The sequence below is a fragment of the Physeter macrocephalus genome, chromosome 1 (genome assembly GCF_002837175.3).
Source record: "Physeter macrocephalus isolate SW-GA chromosome 1, ASM283717v5, whole genome shotgun sequence".
Classification (NCBI taxonomy): Eukaryota; Metazoa; Chordata; class Mammalia; order Artiodactyla; family Physeteridae; genus Physeter; species Physeter macrocephalus.
In genome coordinates this window covers 91841334-91862142 of record NC_041214.2, presented here as the reverse complement: position 1 = coordinate 91862142, position 20809 = coordinate 91841334, and the positions used below count along the sequence as shown (strand labels likewise).

Here is a 20809-nt window from a genome sequence, read left to right as displayed (position 1 = left end):
GGTCTTAAAGCAGGAGGCACAACCCTCCCAGACTTCAGACAATACTACAAAGCTACAGTAATCAAAACAACATGGTATTGGCACAAAAACAGACAGATGGATAAGTGGAACACAATAGAGAGCCCAGAAAAAAGCCCACACCGTAGGGTCAATTAATCTTTGACAAAGGAGGCAAGAATATAAAATGGGAAAAAAGTCTCTTCAGCAAGTCGTGCTGGGGAAGTTGCACAGCTGCATGCAAATCAATGAAGTTAGAAGACACCCTTACACCACGCACAAAAATAAACTCAAAACAGCTTAAAGACTTAAACATAAGATATGACACCATAAAACTCCTAGAAGAGAGCACAGGCAAAACATTCTCTGACATAAACTGTACCAATGTTTTCTTAGGTCAGTCTCCAAAGGCAATAGAAGTAAAAACAAAAATAAACAAATGGGACCTACTCAAACTTACAAGCTTTTGCACAGCAAAGGAAACCACAAACAAAATGAAAAGACAACCTACGGACTGGGAGAAAATATTTGCAAATGATGTGACCAACGAGGGCTTAACTTCCAAAATATACAAACAGCTCATGCAACTCAACAACAACAAAAACCCAAACAACCCAATCGAAAAATGGGCAGAAGACCTAAATAGACATTTCTCCAAAGAAGACATACAGATGGCCAATAGGCACATCAAAAGATGCTCAGGGCTTCCCTGGTGGCGCAGTGGTTGAGAGTCCACCTGCCGATGCAGGGGACACGGGTTCGTGCCCCGGTCCGGGAAGATCCCACATGCCGCAGAGCAGCTAGGCCCGTGAGCCATGGCCGCTGAGCCTGCGTGTCCGGAGCCTGTGCTCCGCAACGGGAGAGGCCACAAAGTGAGAGGCCCACGTACCGCAAAAACAACAACAACAGAACAAACAAACAAACAAAAAGATACTCAGCATTGCTAATTATTAGAGAAATGCAAATCAAAACTACAACAAGGTACCAGCTCACACCTGTCAGAATGGCCATCATTTAAAAGTTTATAAATAACAAACGCTGGAGAGGGTGTGGAGAACAGGGAACGCTCTTACACTGTTGGTGGGAATGTAAACTGGTGCAGCAGCTATGGAAAACGTATGGAGGTTCCTCAAAAAACTAAAACTAGAGTTGCCATATGATCCAGCAATTCCACTCCTGGGTGTATACCCAGACAAAAGTATAATTCAAGAAGATACATGCACCCCTATGTTCACAGCAGCACTATTTACAATAGCCAAGACATGGAAACAACTTAAATGTCCATCAACAGATGAATGAATAAAGAAGATGTGGCATATATAGAAATGGAACGTTACTCAGCCATCAAAAAGAATGAAATAATGCCGTTTGCAGCAACATGGATGAACCTAGAGATTAGCATAATGAGCAAAGTAAGTCAGAAAGAGAACGACAAATACCATATGATATCACTTATATGTGGAATCTAAAATATGGCACAAATGAACATATCTACAATACAGAAAGACTCACAGACATAGAGAATAGAGTTGTGGTTGCCAGAGGGGGGCGGGGAGGGGAGGGAAGGAATGGGAGTTTGGGATTAGCAGAGGCAAACTATTATATACAGGATGGATAAACAACAAGGTCCTACTGTATAGCACAGGGAACTATATTCAATATCCTGTGACAAAACAAAATGGAAAAGAATATGAAAAAGTATATATATATGTATAACTGAGTCACTGCTGCACAGAAGAAATTAGCACAACTTTGCAAATCAACTACACTTCAATAAAACTTTTTTTAATGAAAAAAAGGGTCTTAATCTCCCTTTATTGGGGGAGGGGTAAATGGAGGAAGGGATTACTGTGTGGGATGGGACAGGAGATCTGGGTTCTGACCTCTCAATTTAGATAATTTCAACCATTTCCCCCTTTTAGCCTTGTACTTCATCCTCACATTCCACAATATCCAACACCCCAATTTCTGAGGCCTCCTGGGGAGTCATCATGCTTCTCTCCCATATCTCCCTCTGTAAACTGTTCTGCTCTACTAAATTGGTTATGATTTGCTCCATCCATTTTCCACCTTCCCAGAATACATTTAATCTCTTCTCTACCGACATCTCTTTTGTTCTCTCTGTCATTGCAGATCTGTACCTTTCAAAATTTCTCACTGCCTTTTTAGTGAATTTTGTGGAGTGGAGATAAGATGTGTACGATCAATTGGCCATTCAGAATGCCTTAAACTAGGACGGTCCCAGAAATTCCAGGATGGCAATCTCTAGTAAAGAGAAACTGCATGGTTTTCTGGTATGGGGAAAGCAGTTGAGACAGCCAGGAATTGGATAATCTCCTTATAGACTCAGCAGCTCCCCTGGACACCAGAGACGATGGCTGAACGTTAAAACAGCTGAGCATTAAGTCCACCACTCATCAGAGTTTAGATTTCAAAAAACTATGGAGCTGCCAGCTTAGTTTGGACAATGTGGAGACAACTAGAAAAGAGCTCAGGATCAGCCTCACCATCTGCCCAGGCGCAAACAAAGCCCCACATGCATCCTGATGCATATGTGCAAAACAGTGCCCATGTCTGCACATGCAGGACATGTGGCAGCCCAAGATCATAAATCCATTGCAATTAGGCCTCCAGCCACGTCATCCTCTGGAACTGCTGTGGCACAGGTGGCTCATGAGCTCCTAATTGACCAATCCAAGTAAGCTTATCATTCAGCAGCCCCCTGACACTGTCGACCACTCCCCACCTTTTCTTTCCCACGCCAGTTTATTAAGTTACAGTGATAAATAACAATCACTGGTGAGCTGATTTGGTTTCCCCTCCCCTTCTGCAAGCACGGGCGTGTGCACACACACGCAGGCACGCAAGCACTCTGCCCCCTCTGCCGCTACCTGCATCTCTCCTCCCTTGTTGCTTAGAGACTTGAGAAGGAGCTGGGTTTTTCTATTTTCCTTAAGGAAGGGTAGTTTACACAAATTGTTTAACAGGGGTTAGGTACTTAGAAGTCCTCTTAATGGACACTGGTTTGCATAAACTGTTTGCATTTAGATTTTTCTTTAAGGGATATTAATTATTTAAACTATCAATAAAGCACTGAGGTTTAAGTTTGGTTAAATCATACCCTGGGGCCACGTGGGAGGATGTGTAATGGAGATTTATAACTGCGTGTGTGCACCAGGCAGGACGGAGAGTAAAGGACGCTGGGCTGGGGAGTGGGGAGGCCTTGACCCTGTCTCCACTTTTCAGCAAAGGGGTGCAGCTCATTTTTAGCACTTAGTTGCTGTGAGCCAACTGTGATAGCAGATGCTGTGGACTGAAAGCTTATAAACAGGAACCCAAAGCCCCAGACAGGGCAATGGAGGAGCGCTCAATGAAGTCCAGCTTTCATGGTCAAAAGGCAGGGCTTTCTCATCAGAGGACAAACCAGGAGACCAGAGGCTGAGGTCGGCCTCCTGCCTGGTCGAGGGGATGCTGGACAGCCCGCTCTAACTTCTCTCTCCTTCCTTCCTCTTTGTGGCTAGGTGGTTCCCCCTATGGTGGGGAGGTGGGGATGTGAACATGAATTGTATTTATTTATCTCCTTAGTTCTGTTACAAAGAATCCAGTCTGAACTCCTGGAGTCAGGCCCTAAGAGACACCCTGGGAAGGTGGTAAAACCCATTCCTGGTGCAGCTGCGGCTGGTCTGCAGAAAAGCCTTCAGAAAAGCCCCAGAGGCCCAGCCCCTGCCTCAATCATGAGTGACAGGGCTGGCAGAAGGTACCTTCCCATGGCTGAGACCAGATCCACACAGAGCAGAATGAACCAAACGCCAGGCCTCAGCATCAAGCCGGAGGGTCCTAACATCCGGTAAGGTACGGGACCCAGGACCTGCAGGTCCACTGTCAAGGACACCTGGGGAAGCCGAACCAGTCGGGCAGCATCTACAAAAAAGGCCTTAACATCCTAGAGCAGGGGTTCCTATATCTGGCTGCACAAAGGAATCACCTGGGAGCCTTTAAAAATCCCAGTGCCTGGCTGTACCCTAGAACAGAACCTCTGAGGCATCAGTGCTTTTTAAAGCTCCTCTGGTGATTCTAGTGGGCAACTAAGGGAGAACCAGTGTCTAGAGTCAGGCTAGCTCCAGTTCCATCCTGATTTATGCTACCCAGCTCTGCAAGCCAGAAACCTAGATGACACCACTGTAGTCCAAGCCTTCGCTCAGCCCTCCAGGGCTGCCACCTTCCCAGCTCTAGGGGTCACCTTCACACAGAAGACAATATGCCTGGTGCTCTGTGGAGCTGTGTGATGCTGTGACGCTGTATGATTCTGCCACCTGAAGATCATTTCCTTTCTTCTCGCCATCCCCACTCTGCTGCCTTAATTCAATTCTCCCCATCAATCACCTGGGTTATTGCCGTTTCTCCTAACCAGTTCCTCTGCTAATCCATTCTCTGCATTGGGCTAGGTGATCTGAACACAAAATCTGTTCATGCCACTTCTCGGCTTATACCTCTTTGCCTTCAGAATAAAATATGGACCCCTGTGCTCAGCCATGAAAACCCTCTGTGATGTAGCCTCTCTCTCTTCCTGGGCCTCATCTCCTAACTTTATCCCACTCCCACCCCATGATCCTGCCACACTGCCCCCCTCGGTGCTCCATGCTATTTCACACCTTGTCTCCTCCTTAGCTGCCTGGTCAACCCCCATCCTTCAAACTGCTGCCCAAGGGCAGCTCTCTGGGAAGACTTTTCAGACCCTGAGGAGCCTGGGGGTTCCCCATGCCTCTGGGCACCTGGCACCTGGCATGCACCCCTTCTTACATGCTTCCCACAGCACTGCCATTATTCCTGTGCATCTGTCTCTCTTTCCCCACTTTGGCCACTTTACTGTTCCTAGAAGACTTTCATTTGCAGACCATGGGAACTTAATAAAAAGCCAGCTGCCTCCTGAGCATAAGGCAGGACCCTTGGATCCACTTCCACCCACCCACTTTGGACCATCTCTGCACTGGCTGCCCCCAGGCCCTGACCTGCAGGGTTTGGCATCTTGGCTTCATTTCCCATGGAAGTCACTTGGAAACTAGGCTCTGGCTGGGCTGCTTGTGACTGACCAAGCTGGCAGGACATGGGATGCTGCCTCTGGGAATTTACTCCACCTTGCTCCAGGCCAGGACCCAGGAACATGTCCCATCTAGGAAAGGGAATCATTTATGATCTCTTATGTGCTTGCTCCTTCAGGCAAGGGACAGAGCCTGATTCACCTTGGGATCTCAAATGCCTAGTACCGTGCCTGGGACTGGACCCAGCGTTTAGTAGGTATTCCACAAATGTTTGTTAATGTTTATTAATGTTTATTAAAAATGGATGAATGGAATTTCTTTTCAATTTTCCCTAGTTCTTCCTGGCTCCTCCTTTCAGATGGTCACAACTTTTCTGCTCCCCGTGGAGCACCTCCTTTGTGGCAACCAGCTGCAATGGCCCCTGGGGGTCTAGACCCAGGTGCAGCTAGAAGAAACTAGACCAGAGTGTCACACTAGCTCACCAAGGAGGTCTCCCCTTCCCCAACTGCCCTCTGTCGTGAAACACTATACCAAATAGCCCAGGCCCTGTCTAACTCCTTGTACCATTCTCTAATTAGGTTCTGTGTATCACTCATCATCTTTTGCTGGCTGTGCTGTGAGCCCTAGCGGCCAGAGACTCTGCTTGTCTTATAGCCCCTCCTCCCCCAGCTCACTTTTGATACACAGCAAGTGCTCAAGGAACACTTGATCACTGGAGACCAGCAAGCCTCCCCTGGACACAGGAACTGAGGCCCTCCCCTCATTGACAAAGAGATGGCCTTCCTTTCTCTAGAATGTCCAGCCTCTGCAGAGATGATATGGCATCTGTTTCTCAATCTGGGATAAATGTTCTGGATCAAGGAGTCCCATCAAAGTGCCTCCTAAAGCACTTAGGGAATTATGCTGGGGGAGTCCTTCTTGGCAGCAGATAACAAATCAGTCGCAGCTCAGTGAAAATGCTGAGCTACAATGGGATCACTCAGGCCAGGCTAAGAAAGGAACCAGGGTCACCCTTTCCCTCGAGGCCCAAACCCAGAGACCCTCCTGTGGATTTAGCAGCTGGACTTAGCATGACCAGCCGTTCCAGTTTGCCCAGTACTGTACTGGTTCTACTGAAAGTCCTGCGTCCTGGGACCCCTCAGTCCAGGCAAACAGGAGCACCTAGCTCCTGTCCTCACAATGCAGGAGCCCTGCGTGTGCCCCCATGTTTCTGTGGCCACGCCCCCACTTCCAAATATCTTCCCAGCCATTACCCCGACCGCTGGTGTGAGTCCACAGCCAGTGAGAAGAACACAGGGCTCCTGTTTTCAACCCTGCGGGTTGAATTCTGAATCCCGCTCCTTGTGCTGCCCTGGCCCCGGCCCCCAAATACCAGGGAAATTACAGGGAAGGGAAGCAAATGTACCTGAAGGAGGGAGACATTGGCAAGGCTGAGTCTGAAGAGGTAGTTCCTGTGAAAACAGAAACAGACGGTAAGTCAGGCTGGTTCTGCAGGTAGGTCTCCAGGAACAGCTTCCTGGCTCCTGCCTCATGGGGTGCCAGGACTGGGTGCCGACTGCAGACGGCTGACAGTGGGCCGACCCCAGGGAGAGCTTCACCTTCATCTGCTCATTTAATCTGCACTGCCACGCCGGGAGTAGAGAGAAAACTCCATTTTACAGATGAGGAAACAGTTTGGGTAAATGGCCCAAATCACAGAGATAGTAAGTGCAGGAGGTGGGATTGAAACCCAGACGCATCTGCTCCCAAAGCCCACGCTGTCTCTGTTCCCCGCCATCCCAGCAGGCCCAGGGCAGCACCTCCCACACCCCTTTCCCAATCATGGAACCTGTTTCTGTTCAACATAAAGCCTCATGGAGCTCTTGTGGGGACCCAGGCAGGTCATCTTCCTCCTTCCCTCGACTACCTCCCTGACCCACTTCCCCTCCTCAGACAGGCCAGCCATCTGTCCTGGCTCCACGCCCTGGGCCCCTGGAGTCCTGTCTGCTTCCTCATCTCCCGCAGTCCCTCCTGCAGTCAGTGACTCTGGGTCTGACCTTTCCACGGCCACCTCCCTGGCCCAGCCTGTCTCCTCTTGCCCAAACTGCCCCTCTGCCACCTCGTGCTTCCTCTCCTCCACATCGCCACCTTCACGGGGCTGCCAGATTCATCCTCCTCAAACACTGCTTTCATCATATCAGCCTGCTGCTCGAAAACCTTAAATAAGGAAACTTATATCCACACAAAAACCTGCACACGGATGTTTATAACAGCTTCATTCATAATTGCCAGAACTTGGAAGCAACCAAAATGTCCTTCAGTAGTTGCGTGGGTAAACTGTGGTGCATCCAGACAATGGAATATTATTCAGTGTTAAAAAGAAATGAGCTATTAAGCCATGGAAAGACGTAGGGGAAGCTTAAATACATATTACTAAGTGAAAAAAGCCAATTTGGAAATGTTATATGCTGTATGATTTCATTATATGATATTCTGGGAAAAGGCAGAACTATGGAGACATTAAAACGATCAGCGGTTGCCAGGGGGTGGGGTGGCAGCGGGGATGAACAGGCAGAACACAGGGGATTTTTAGGGCAGTGAAACTACTAGGTATGTTACCCTAATGATGAATAACATGATATTATACATTTTTCCAGACCCACAGAATGTACACCACCAAGAGTGAACCTTAAGGTGAACTCTGGGCTTTGGGTGATGATGATGTGTCAGTGTAGGTTCATCAATTGTAACAAATGCACCTGCGGTGGGGGCTACTGGTGGTGAGGGAAGCTGAGCCTGTGTAGGGTGGGGGTGTCTATGGGAACTCTCTGTACCTTCCTGTCAAGTTTGCTGCCAACCTAAAACTGCTCTAAAAAAATAAAGTCTTAATAAAAAAAAAAAACAACCTTAAATAATAATAATGATGATACCATCACTACTATGACTATCGCCCACTTACTGAGCGCTCATGGTGTCAGGCGCTGCTGAAACTGCTTTGCACGGACTCTGGAGCCACAAGGCACTATGCGTGGACTCAGAGGGTGGCAGGACCCCCAGGTCAGAGAGCCACATGAAAGTGATTGCAGGTTCAGAGTAGCCCCTGTGGCAGAGGCAGGGAGAATTCCAGCTCAGCCACTTGCTGGGGGCCATCTGAGGGGCTCAGTGTCTGCATCTGTAAAATGGAGAAACTAATGCCTGTCATTCTTATTTCATAGGGCCGTGGAGACAGAGGAATGGTGTGACGTATGTTGAAAAGCTTTATTAATGTCAAACAGATGTAAAGTTTGGGTTTTCCCTAAGAATTTTCTTTCCTTCTTACATCTTCTTCTGGCCATTCCTCTTGGTTCCTGAAGTTTTCAGGAATGATTGCTTTAGAAAGTTCTGGCCTACCTTAGCTGTGCTGAGAAATGAGGGGAAAGGTTGTAGAGTGGGCCAGAAAGAGAGGGAGAGGCCCTGCTGAATGAATCCAGGGGCCTGAAGGAGACACCTCTGGCTCTGGGTCCAGGACCCACTTGGCTGCTTTTCTGTCCTGGTGGGCCTCACTAGGGGACCTTGGCTCCGGGCCTCTGAGGTCCCTCCCCAGGCCCCTCCTCTGCCCCCACCCTCCCAGCCTGGGAATGGATGGGCTCCAGCTTAAGGCTCTGCCCCAGCTGTCTGCTCAGGTAACACAGGCATCTGCTCACAGCTTTAAAAAATTAGGGGAAACATTGCATCACTTTATTCATTTTTATCTCAACAAAAATCATTCATCACAACATCGAAGTCTGCTTCTCTGGGAGATAAGAACAGAGAGAAATCTCTGAAGCCTGACTCATCCTAAACCCCTTATGCAACAAGGCGGGATATAAATGAATAAAAAATTTCCCTAGCCTGAATTCCAGAGGCCCAGGGGGTCACAGAGAAGGGGGAAAATGTCAGGGAGAAGAGAAGGAGGAAGGAAAGAAGCTCCAAGAGAAAGGCGGAGAAGGAAGAAGCTGAGGACCCACTTCATTTGCTGTAAGGGGTGCAAGGGACCCAGCCCAGGTTTTCCCCCAGTTCTCTGTGGGCATAGCCAGGCTCAAGGACCCAGGCAAAGGTGTGCCTCCCCTCACCCCCATGTGGGGGAAGAAGAGGATCAGGAAGGGCAGTGTGAGCCCAGGCAGGTGACTTAACCCTCCCGCGTTTCAGCTTCCTGGTCCATACAATGCGGATAAGCATAGAACCTACTGCCTGGGGTTACTGTGAAGATTACACGACTTATTACGCGCCTGATTTACTACACGTTTTAGATGTTTTACTACACATTTGGTACATAAAATAGTGCCTGGCACATGGCAGGTGCAGAATGAATGGCAGCTTTCCAAATGCTTCCGCAAGGTTCAGAGCAAAGGCCCCAGGATTTTTGTTTTTTTTATTGTCTAGTTGATTTACAATAGTACAGTAGTTTCAGGTGTACAACATAGTGATTCAGTATTTTTATAGCTTATACTCTATTTAAAGTTATTATAAAATATTGGCTTTATTTCCCTGTGCTGTACAGTTTATTCTTGTGGCCTATTTATTCTACAGATAATAGTTTCTCTTAATCCCCTACTCCTTTCCTCTCCCCCACTGGTAACCAGTAGTTTGTTCTCTATATCTGTGAGTCTGTTTCTGTTTTGCTATATTAATTCGTTTGTTTTATTTTTTAGATTCCACGTATAAATGATAATATTCGGTGCTTGTCTTTCTCTGTCTTACTTATTTCAAAGGCATCAGGAGTCTAAAAACTACATATGTAAAGCTGTTGGACTCTGAATCAGGTGGAAGGATGGCATTAATGTCAGCTTCCTGACTGCAGTGTTGTATTATGGTTATGCAAGATGTTACCACTGTGTGGGGAGAATGGGGTGAAGGATATAAGGATGTGATCTCTGTATTATTTCTTAAAACTGCACGTAAATCGACCATTATCTCAACATAAAAAGTAAAACAATGATTCTCTTTGCTCGGAAAATAAGGTCCACACTCATGTATACTTGCATATGTAGAGATTACTTTTGAGAGGACATGCAAACTCACCACAGGGCATGCCTCCAGTGAGGGGTCCTGCTTGGTGTATAGTGGGCTGGCCCTGCTTTTCACTTTTGTACCTTCTGAATGTTATACCATAACACATATCACTGATGCAAAGTAATAAGTTAATTTCAAAATTAAAAAAATAAAAGGCATTCAGCCCCAGCTTCTTAATAGCCCTGTGATGTTGGCAGCCTCACATAACCCGGACTTTACAGATGAGGAGACTGAGGCTCACAGGTCAAGATCACCCCGGACAAGAATGTAGCTCATCTGGTCCAGAGCTCTGTCCTCGACTTGCCTCCTTTTCACGTGGCAAATGAAGGAGTGGGGCCACTCAGGAAATCCCAGAAGTCAAGGATGGTCAGCTACACAGTGGAGCCTGGAGGCGTCCAACCCAGTGGCCATCCTCCCTCACCCCAGACCTGCTGAATCAGAACCCCTGGGGCGGAGAGCTTCTGAAAAACAGCAGTGCAGTTGGAGGTGGTAACGTGGGTTGGCAGAAAAAACTCTAGCCCTGAGGTTAGGGGACCTGGGTTCTCGTCCCCAGACTCTGTTGTCATCTTGCTACGTGGTCTTGGGAAGGTCACCTTCCCCACTCCAGCCTCTGCTTCCTCATGTTTAAATCGAGGACAGTTGGATTAGGCCAGTGATTCTGAAACTCCAGTGTGCATCAGGCTTACCTGGAGCGCTTGTTAAAACACAGGTTGCTGGGCCCCATCTCCAGAGTTTCTGACTCATCAGGTCTGGGGTAGGGCCCAAGAATTTGATTTCTAACAAGTTTCCCAACACTGCTGATGCTTCTGGTCCCACTGGAACAGACCATCTCTAAGCTCCCTTCCCTACCAGAGCTGACGGCCTATGATTTTGTGAGGACTCTCTCTTCCTACTCCACTCTGTAAAGTCTCTACAAGGCCTCCCTAGAGTGTATTACCCCTTGAATACCAGACCTGGGCAGTGGGGCTAACTGATATCAGGCAACAGGGAGGTGAGGTCCTTCATAAAAGAAGCACATGGCCTGTGTCCCATGTCCCAGGTGCAGGCAGCCAGCCGGCCAGCAGGGGGCTCCTGGGCACCTTCTCTGCATGGGGAGGACACCAGCTAGGTAGGTCCTGGCAGGATGGCAGCAGGGACAGGGGCTAGGAGGTTGCCAGCGGGCATTCCTGCCCTTAATAACTGCCAGACACTGAGGAATGTGTTTTGCTGAGATCTGGAGGTCACTTCCTTCCCACCTCCCCCCACCCACCCATCCACTGCTTCCTTTTCTGGGGGACTGACATTCAGACACAGAGAGAGCCTGGTAGGGTGGAACAGGAGCCCAGGGTGAGGGTCTGCCCACAGAGGGTCATCCCAAATAATATTCCCTCCACTCAATTTGCTTAGAATTGATCCCCCAGTCCTGGCCCCAACCCTCCTGTACCTCATTACCTGGCTCCCACGATGAGCTGGTTTCTGGAGGGATCCAGAGCTAGCTGGGAGAAATCTTGGGCTCCAGGGTAGGTGAAGTTAGAGATCCATGGCTTCAGATCTGGGGGAGGGAGAAGCAGCCATTCGGTTACTGTTGGCCCAGGGGCTCCCAGCTGCACCAGCATCGGACCCAAGAACGGAAGGGCTGCAGTGAGGCAGGGGCACCCCGGAGACCTGGGTTCTGCCTGCCCACCTCTGTGAAGAGCCGGCTGGGGGACAGGGAGTAGGGGTGGTGTCACTGCTCCTGCTTTGTTCCCTACCTCAGAGAAGGGCTCCACCCACCCCCTAGCTGCGCAAAGGGACACCTGTAATCATCCTTGACCCCCCCGAGACCCTCACCAGCCACACCAAACACACTGGCAAATCCTGTCCGTTCTCTGAAATCCATCCATCTCAACCTCTGCACCCTATTCCCCAGCCAAGCCACCATCATCTCTTGCCTGGACTGGTGCCAACAGCATCCTAACTGGCATGGCTTCCACTCTTGCCCCTCCAGCCCATTTCCCACAAGGCAACAAAGTGATCTCTCTAAAATGCAAATCTGGTTATGTTACTCTCTAGCTTAGAGCTCTTTAATAGCTCCCAGTTTCCTCCAGAAAAAGTCCCAACTCCTTTGGGTTCTGGCCCCACTGTCCTCCCAAGTAGAATGAATGCCTGGCACATTAGTGATCTAGTGATCCACTGAAAGAATGATGCTTCTGCCTATACATTCCCCCTTACACCCTCCACTCCAGCCACACTCAACCAGAACACAGTGCACATCTCCAGATCTATCCCACAAGAGCCTGCAAACCTTTACAATTCTATTCTTCCTCAATGGAACAGTTCCTGTTTGTCCCCGTCCCCACCCCACCTCCTCCACGAAGCCTTCCCTGACTCCCCCACGCAAAGTGACGGGCTCCCATAGACCTCTTCTTGACTGCCATCAAAGCTCCTATCTCACTGGGTGTCTAATCTGGTAGTTTGCCCTGGGGGACAAGGAAAATCTTGCTTCTGGGAGCTCTAGCCTCCGCCCAGCACCTGGAAGTATTTGAATGAATGTATGAATAATCGTCAACTCCCTTTTGTACAAGAAGCCTCAGGTTTTCAGACAAGACTCCACAGAGGTGGAAGGAATGGGGGGCGGGGGGCAGTGCCCATCTCTGTCTCCAAGAAGGATCTTCCCAGCCAAGGCCAAAGTCTTTCATGGGGACCAGGTGGGCAGAGGAGACCTCGAAGCCCTCTGGATGGATGGGGCAGTGGTCTGGAGAGGGTACACCTGGGGAACAGTGCCCAGCTGACTTTCCCTCCAAGTGGAGAACCACTTCCCCCATCTTGGCTCACAGCCCATTAATAGGTCTCCTTCAGCCCCTTCCTCATGGATGTGAGGGAACTGACCATAAAGAGAGAAAGCTGTGGCGCAGAGGAACTTTCACGCCGATAGGGTAAAGATGAGGGGAATGTGAGGAGGCCCTGAGATTTCTTCCTCACTGTGTGTTAGTAACTGGCTCCCAGAAGGCCCAGAGTTGTGTGTGTGTGTGTGTGTGTGTGTGTGTGTGTGTGTGTGTGTAATCCAAGGGAAATAAATCAATGCTCATTATCCCTCCACTACAGAGTAAAAGCAGCCCTTCATTTCTGCATGGCAGGCAAACACTTCATCGCTCCCTGGAGAAATGAAGGTTTTGCGAGTTGGATGTTTTTCAGAAACTGTGATATGTACGATTAAAAAAAAGAAGAAAGAAAAACTGCAGCAAAATGAAGCAAATCCTTTGTGTCTGCTTCTGCCCTCAGCAGGTGACTATAGGTTGGCAAGAACCATCACAAAGTTGCAATGGCATTTGGGTGATCACAGTATAAGGAGTGGATCTGGAGTCGGGTAGGCCGGTTTTTTAGCTGACCTCAGGGCTGCTCTCAGAAATTCTGATAGGATATCATGGTACCTCAGAGACTAAGCCAAGGGTCCTCCTTCTCCAGGAAGCCTTCCTGGATTACAACCTCTCCATCCTGATCTTATTTTGTTCCATATTCTCTCCACCCTTCGTGTTCCATTCATACTGCACGTTTTTGTCACTCTGAATGTGCTCATCTGTTTTCCAGGTGGGGTGTGTGTGTGTGTGTGTGTGTGTGTGTGTGTGTGTGTGTGAGGGCTTGCCATCCCCAGCATACTGGGTGCTCTCCAATAGTAGCAACTGGCTTGCACTTTAATCCCCTTCTTCCATTCTGACAGGGGTATTCCAGATGTGGACAGCTGAACAGGGGAAGACGTGGCATGACTGGTCTGTGGCAAACCAGGAGAAACTCCATCTGGAGATGGCTCAGCTCAGCCTTCATTCCAGCCCTTTCTTGGGGTGAAGGGAGAGGAAGAGGAAACAGGGCAGGAGCCAGGATGACAGTGGGAGGTGGGGGTGGAGGAGGGGGGGGGGCGGTCCCTTCCAGTTTCTGTCCCTCTTCCTTACCCCGAAGTGACTGACAAGGGCAAGAGGGAAGGGGCAAGGGGGGAGATGCAGCAGGCACAGTGCGGTGATCCTGGGGGAGCTGTCTTTGGAAGGGAGCCAGCTTCCTCTTATTACACAAGCAAAGAGGACCAGAGGGAAGGCTGTTGTTAAAACACTGAGCACGTTCTGAGCTCCGTGTGCAGTGAACGCTTTGGACAGTGACTTTAAGAGAAAAATGACATTCTCCATGACGTGCCTGTGATTTTAATTATAGTCAATTCAATTACCCACTTTGTGGATTAACCACTGCCAGTGTTAACTCCATACTGGCTTCTCCCCGCCACCTAGAAAGACCAAGCTGTGGCAAAAGGAATAACGTGCAGGCCAGAGAGAAACACAGGTGGATCCCCTTAAAAGAAACCCATAGGAGAAAATTTAACCTTACAAAACAGAAAAACGTCTGTCAGATTCTGCAATTGGCAGCTCCTCGGGGGTATTTAGGGGTTATTCACAGATCAGCCAGGTGTCAGGGGAGAGGGAAACTCACAGCTACAGGGTTAGAAGCCTACTCAACTGTCAGAAGTAAAATGTAACATCTGGAAGCTGGGAGTTGGTGCGGGGCTGGATTATGGCAGCTTCTCTGGAACACGGCATCACCCAGAACATAGTCATCCAACATGAATGGAGTCCCTAGTCTGTGCCCAGCAGAACTAAAGGATGTGGGGAGACAAGAGGATCAGCCCTCATCCAGGACTAACTGCATTGGGGGACCAAAGGGAGTGACATTTAAGGAACAACAGGGACATGAGTACTCAAAGGAAACTTCTTCACCTCTGAGGCTCTGCAGCGTCCAGCTCCGTGCCTGGAGTCAGGTATTGGGTCAGAGGCCCAAGAAAAATTTGGCCAATAGACAGGAAAACACAAAGCCATCAGAAAGAGGGAACGGGTGAATTTTGGGCAGGCCAGGAGGCCTGAGGAGGAAAAACAGAGATGACGCCCGTCTCCAGGGCTGTCAGTCTATGACGGACCATCTCTGCTCACCTGGGGCTCAGGGGATTTCTTAGTCACTCTGTGTCAACTGCCTATGTCACTCTGAGCCTCATTTCTTCCTTCTGAAAGGGGGCGGGGTGGGAAGTCAGTTTCATTCAAGTAATTTACAGCTGAAGATCAGAAATGGTGTCAAGGAAGCCAGGCTTTCAAGGAACATGTCTTCCACCTCTCCACCCTCCTCCCATCACCAGCCAGTTTGTTCCAGTACAGATCAGCCTGGCTGGGTGACAGGGATTTCCCTGCTCTCCTTCCATTGTCCATGGCCCCGGAACATTGTCCACGGCCAGGCCAACCGTGCCCCAGCAAAGCCCCTGAGAAGAAAGGGTTCATTAGGAGCTGCCACAGGCGGCCCCCGCATGAGGAGGACACCCTCAGAATTCTGCTCCTTGGTCCCTCCCTTCAGTGACAGCCCCCGGGAGCCATCAGAAGTCGGAGGGTGTGCATGCGTTTTGTAGGTTTAAGGACATTACTAATTTGCTTTAATCCACTTAAGCTTTCGAAGCCTCAGATCCCAGCTCAAACAAGACAGCACGGAGAAGACAGCTGGAAACCCTCCTCCCCGAGACAGGAGCCAGCCCACAGCTGGGAATCCCACACATCTGAAACGCCTCCAGCCTCCCCACCTCGCTGCCCCAACTCCTATCCATACTGCCTCCCCCACCTCCCAAATCCCATGCCTGCCTCGGTCTTATGGATTCATTTCTCCACTCTGGTTTCCATCTTGCCCCTCTCAGCTGGCTGTGTGGAATCACAGAGGATGGGCTGCCGCGCCTCTGATGGTGGAGCACCTGGTCGCTTTGCGGCGGGGACTGGGAAGAGCCCGGGACGGAGTCAGGAGGCAGACACTGGCTCTGTGGCTCTGACAAGTCCCTCCAACCGTCTACACCTCAGCCCTCCCCATTTGTAAACAGAGGTGACAGCCCTTGCCCTGCCTCGCCGCCAGCGTTATCGTGGAGAGGAAATAGGATGGGGGTTTATCACTTAAGAACCTGGGGACCCCTGGAGACCACATCTGCAGATCCCAGCATGAGCTCCATCATGTAGGTGATGGATCCTGAAGTGTCGATGTGGTCCTAACACCCCCAGTGACCACCCAAACTGGCTAACAGGTTGAGGGAGACGTGCAGGATGCTCCAGAGTTTGTGTTTTGTTATGTTTTTAGATTATCATCAAATGTATGTACTAATTTTAGAAACTTATTGAGAACTTATGGACCCCTCAGAATATGTCCAGCGATTCACAAACTCCAGTCTGGGAAAGACTATGATAAGACACTCTCATGCCCTCCGTTGACAGAAGGAGTTATTTGTCATCAAGGCCCCTTTCCCTGGGGGCTCCCAAGGCACCAAAGACGGGCATCCCTGCAGCCGTCTTAGAGCACAGGGAACCTTTCCAGAGATCACCAGCCACTTCCTAACGAGTGAGTCAGCTTCATTCTTTCCCAGGGCAGCCAGGAAATAGAGCTTGTGCTTCCAGAAGAGCTGGAGGCACAAGATGACCAACCAACCCTTGGCTACAGCACCCCGGGCATCCATAACCTCATTCTCCAGCAAAGGAATTCCAGAGAAAGACCACCTCCTCCCCCAGGGAAAAATGGATGAAGGGCCTGAACAAATTGTCTGGAGACTAAAATCAGATCCCTCCAGCCCATGGCTGCCCATCCTTCTTACATCTATCCCCAGAGGAAGAGTCTCCCGTACCCTACAGGAGATGACTTCCAACAGCCAAAGAGACCCTGTGGAGGTTCCACCTAAGTCCTTCAGGACACAGGCATTGCAGAAAAGGACCAGGAGGGAAGTGGCTCTCACCTGCAAAGGCCACGATGGGGTGTTCCCTCAGGGAGCACAGCTGCTGCTCACTGCTGGGTTCACTGGCGACATCCTGGGAGCTGGCGAGGTGCACCACCAGCAGTGTGAGGCTGGGCGGCAGCAGGGTGATAGCCAGGGGTCCCGGGAACACCATGGTGGGCCCCTCTGTACTCCCAGCTCCCGGAGGCAGGCTGGGGGGAGACCTGCAATGCAAACACTCGCTCTCACCACACGCTCCCTCGGCAGTGCCCACCTCTCCCGACCTCCTCCGTGCCTGTCGGCAGCCCCACGGGATCTGTTTGTTTGTTTGTTTAAATAAATTTAATTTTTTTTTTTTACAATACTTAAGAATTTGCTCTGCTCTAGTAATGTAAAGTTATAGATCATATCATGAAAGCTAATTTCCCTCGTAATGGCATTCTGGACAAAACTGACAAATTATAGAGCTTTTTCTATTATGATCCCAAATGGTTTAAAATTTATTTTAATGATAAAGGTGGTATCTTAAGGATTTTAATAAATGGAGTTAGGACAAGTGGGTAGTCATTTGTAAAAAGATAAATTTAGATCCATAACTCACACCAACTAGGAAAAATTCCACTGGATGAAAGATTTAAATGTTAAGGATAAAACCAGAAAAATACTAGAAGAAAATGTGGGCAGAATTCTTTATAACCTTGGAGTGGAGAACCACGACTCCAGATCCAGAAGCTATTAAAGAAAAGGTTGACAAATTTAACTACATTAAAAACCACAAACTTCTGCATGCTCCCTCTCTCCCCAAAACAAACATCAAGCAAAATCAAAAGGCAAATGACAAGAAAGGGAAAAAGATTTGCAGTTCATGTCAAAGACAAGGGGCTAATATTCCTAATATACATAGAATTCCTGAGAATTAAAAGGAGAAAGACCAACGATCCAGTAGAAAAATGGCAAAGAATATAAATACAAACAGGACTTAAAAATATGAATGACGCTATTCTCACTCATAATAAGAGCAACACAAATGAACACTTGGACTGAGATATCGCTGTTCACCTGTCAGTTTAGCACATATCCAAGTGAGATGACAGCTCTTGGTGAGGCAGTGGAAAAAGGGGCACTCTCATATACTGCTGGTGGGTGGGCAAAATTGTACAACCAGATGGAGAGGGATTTGGCAACATCTGGCAAAACAACAGAGGCATTTACCCTTTGATCTAATTCCTGGGAATAAAGCGGTCGCCCGATCCACAAGCTGTGACCAGTCTGAGATAAGATAAATGAATTTGGAGAGTGGTTTTTAAAACCTTTATAGTAATTTGACAGAGCAATTTTTATGTCTATTGGATGTAATAACAAAATATGTGGACTTGTATTTTGCCTAGACTTTTTTTTTCAATTCACTCCTCAAGGAATTCACTTTTATTGAATTTTACATAAGTATCCATCCGTGACAGATTGTAAATTGAAAGGTAAAACCTGCTCCTTCACCACAGTTAGCTAAGAAACAAAAATAGACTATAAGGGCACCTGCACACAGGCAAAGTGACTTATGCACAAGATTATTCCTTGTGGTATTTTTTGAAATAACGAAAGACAGGAACAACCAAATATCCAGCAACTGGAGACTGCTTAAATAAGCCACGCTATGTCTTTGGAAGGGAATATGATGCAGCTCCAGAAAAGAATGGGGGTTTGCTCCAGATTTTGCTATGGAGGAATCTCCAGGTATATTAAGTGAAAAAAGAAAGGTGCAAAACAGTGTAATAGCACCTTTTGTGTAAAAAAAGAGGGTAGAGGACTTCCCTGATGGCGCAGTGGTTAAGAATCCGCCTGCCAGTGCAGGGGACACGGGTTCAAGCCCTGGTCCGGGAAGATCCCACATGCCGCAGAGCAACTAAGCCTGTAGGCCACAACTACTGAGCCTGTGCTCTAGAGCCCATGAGCCACAACTGCTGAGCCCGCGTGCCTAGAGCCCGTGCTCCGCAATAAGAGAAGCCCCCTCTCGCCGCAACTAGAGAAGAACCCGTGCGCAGCAACAAAGACCCAACGCAGCCAAAAATAAAAATAAATAAATAATTTTTTTAAAAAGAGGATAGAAATAAGAATATATATTTATATTTGCTGTATTAGCATTACGATACAGTGGAAAAATAAACCAAAACTAATTCTTTAAAAAAAGGTTACTTAGGGGCTTCCCTGGTGGCGCAGTGGTTGCGCGTCCGCCTGCCGATGCAGGGGAACCGGGTTCGCGCCCCGGTATGGGAGGATCCCACATGCCGCGGAGTGGCTGGGCCCGTGAGCCATGGCCCCTGAGCCTGCGTGTCCGGAGCCTGTGCTCCGCAACGGGAGAGGCCACAACAGAGGAAGGCCCACATACCACCAAAAAAAAAAAAAAAAAAAAAGTTACTTAAAAGCAGCAAAATGGTGATCCAGTCTTCTCAATATATACCTTCTTATTTTATTTTCATTTTTGAATATTAAATATGTTTAATAATACCTATTCAATAAAAAATTTTAAAACCTTTTAAAAATTAGCGTTGGTTCCCTGAAACTTCTAATATGGAGCTGCCCAGTGGTTCCTCTGGAGCCTGACCCAGACCCTCTGAATCAGTTCCCACCTCTTTCCTTCCCCGGACCATCCAGTGTGTCACCAAGCCCTGTTGATCCCACAGCCCTCACGTGTCCTTAACCCACTGTGTGACCTCTTTGATGGTGACATCACTTCATTATTTGTGAAGTGAAAGGTTGAACTAGATCAGGGATTCCCCGTTGGGATAGGAGCAAATCAGAATCATTTCCACTGGGGGCGGAGTCCTGGGGCCAGCAGGTAAGTGATCCCATAGGTGATTGTGAGGAGCCTCCCCAAGCCCTAGAGGCCCCTGGGTTTCCTTCATGCTCTTTTTGCTCCTAACCCCTCCTCTCTCTTCCCTCCCTACTGCCACGACTTACTCCAGGTCTGGAAAGCTATAGCAGGATGATTTTCTTCTTCAGTTTCCTCACCTGTGTGTGAAATGGTATTAAAACCTATCACTGCATTGCTACAACGCTTCCAGAAGTACCCCAGTGACTACACCGTCCATGCACCCTTACCCTACCCCATCCTGCACCCCACGGGTCATTAGTCCCCAGAACACCCCTTTCATTCCTTCATTCTCAGACTCAATTCTCTGTCCCTCCCCAAGAAAGCCTGGCCATCTCTCTGAGCAGAGACCCTCTGGGAGGGAGGTTTGGCTCAAACTTACTCCCTGGAGTGATGTTTCACACACTTGCTCACTGGAACTTATTCCTCAGTGCTAAGCTGGGTCCTTCCTGCTGCAAAGGGCTTGGCACTGCTGTCCTGTCCTGGGTGCCCACCATCTCCTTTCCTTGACGCTGATTCCTGGCCTTGCGGGAGTGAGGAATCAACAGGCAAGGCCAACCCTCCGGAGCCAGTCAACCTGAGTTCAAATCCCAGCCTCCTCCTTACCAGTTGTGCAACTCTAGGAAAAAATACTTAACCTCTCCCTGCCTTAGTTTCCCCGAATTGGGAGTGAGCATAACAATATCAACTCCCTCAGCAGCTGTAAAAGTTAAGGGAGTTACAGGTGGCTCTGTCTGCGGGTTCTGCCTCTAACCAACCATGGATCGAAAATATTGGGGGGAAAAAAATTCCAGAAAGTTCCAAAAAGCAAAACTTGAACTTGCCATGCTCCCAGCAACTATTTACATAGCATTTACAACTATTTACACAGCATTTGCATTGCGTTAGGTATTATAAGTAATCTAGAGATGACTTAAAGTATATGAGAGGATGTGCATAGGTTATATGCAAATACTACACCATTTTATATAAGGTAGTTGAGCATCTGAGGGTTTTGATATGGAGGTGCTGTTTCTGGAACCAATCCCCCATGGATACTGGAGTGTACTACCTTTTTTTTTTTTTAAACATCTTTATTGGAGTATAATTGCTTTACAATGGTGTGTTAGTTTCTGCTGTATAACAAAGTGAATCAGCTATACATATACATATATCCCCATATCTCCTCCCTCTTGC

The 20809-nt window shown here is 48.5% G+C and overlaps 1 protein-coding gene across 2 annotated transcripts in view; it reads right to left on the bottom strand.

Annotated features, from left to right (window-relative positions):
• SEMA5B (semaphorin 5B) overlaps positions 1-16972 on the bottom strand; it is a 41490-nt gene extending 24518 nt beyond the window's left edge. Inside the window, exons 1-3 of one of the 2 annotated variants that reach the window (XM_024120331.1) lie at positions 16789-16972; positions 11478-11577; positions 6442-6487 (exon numbers count right to left, since the gene is read on the bottom strand). In XM_024120331.1, coding sequence (XP_023976099.1) covers positions 6442-6487; positions 11478-11577; positions 16789-16942 — 300 coding nt within the window. In that variant the 5' untranslated portion in view covers positions 16943-16972. The remainder of the gene's footprint in view (positions 1-6441; positions 6488-11477; positions 11578-16788) is intronic. The other variant, XM_007109054.2, reaches the window with a different exon arrangement.
• Between the last annotated feature and the right edge of the window lie 3837 nt (positions 16973-20809).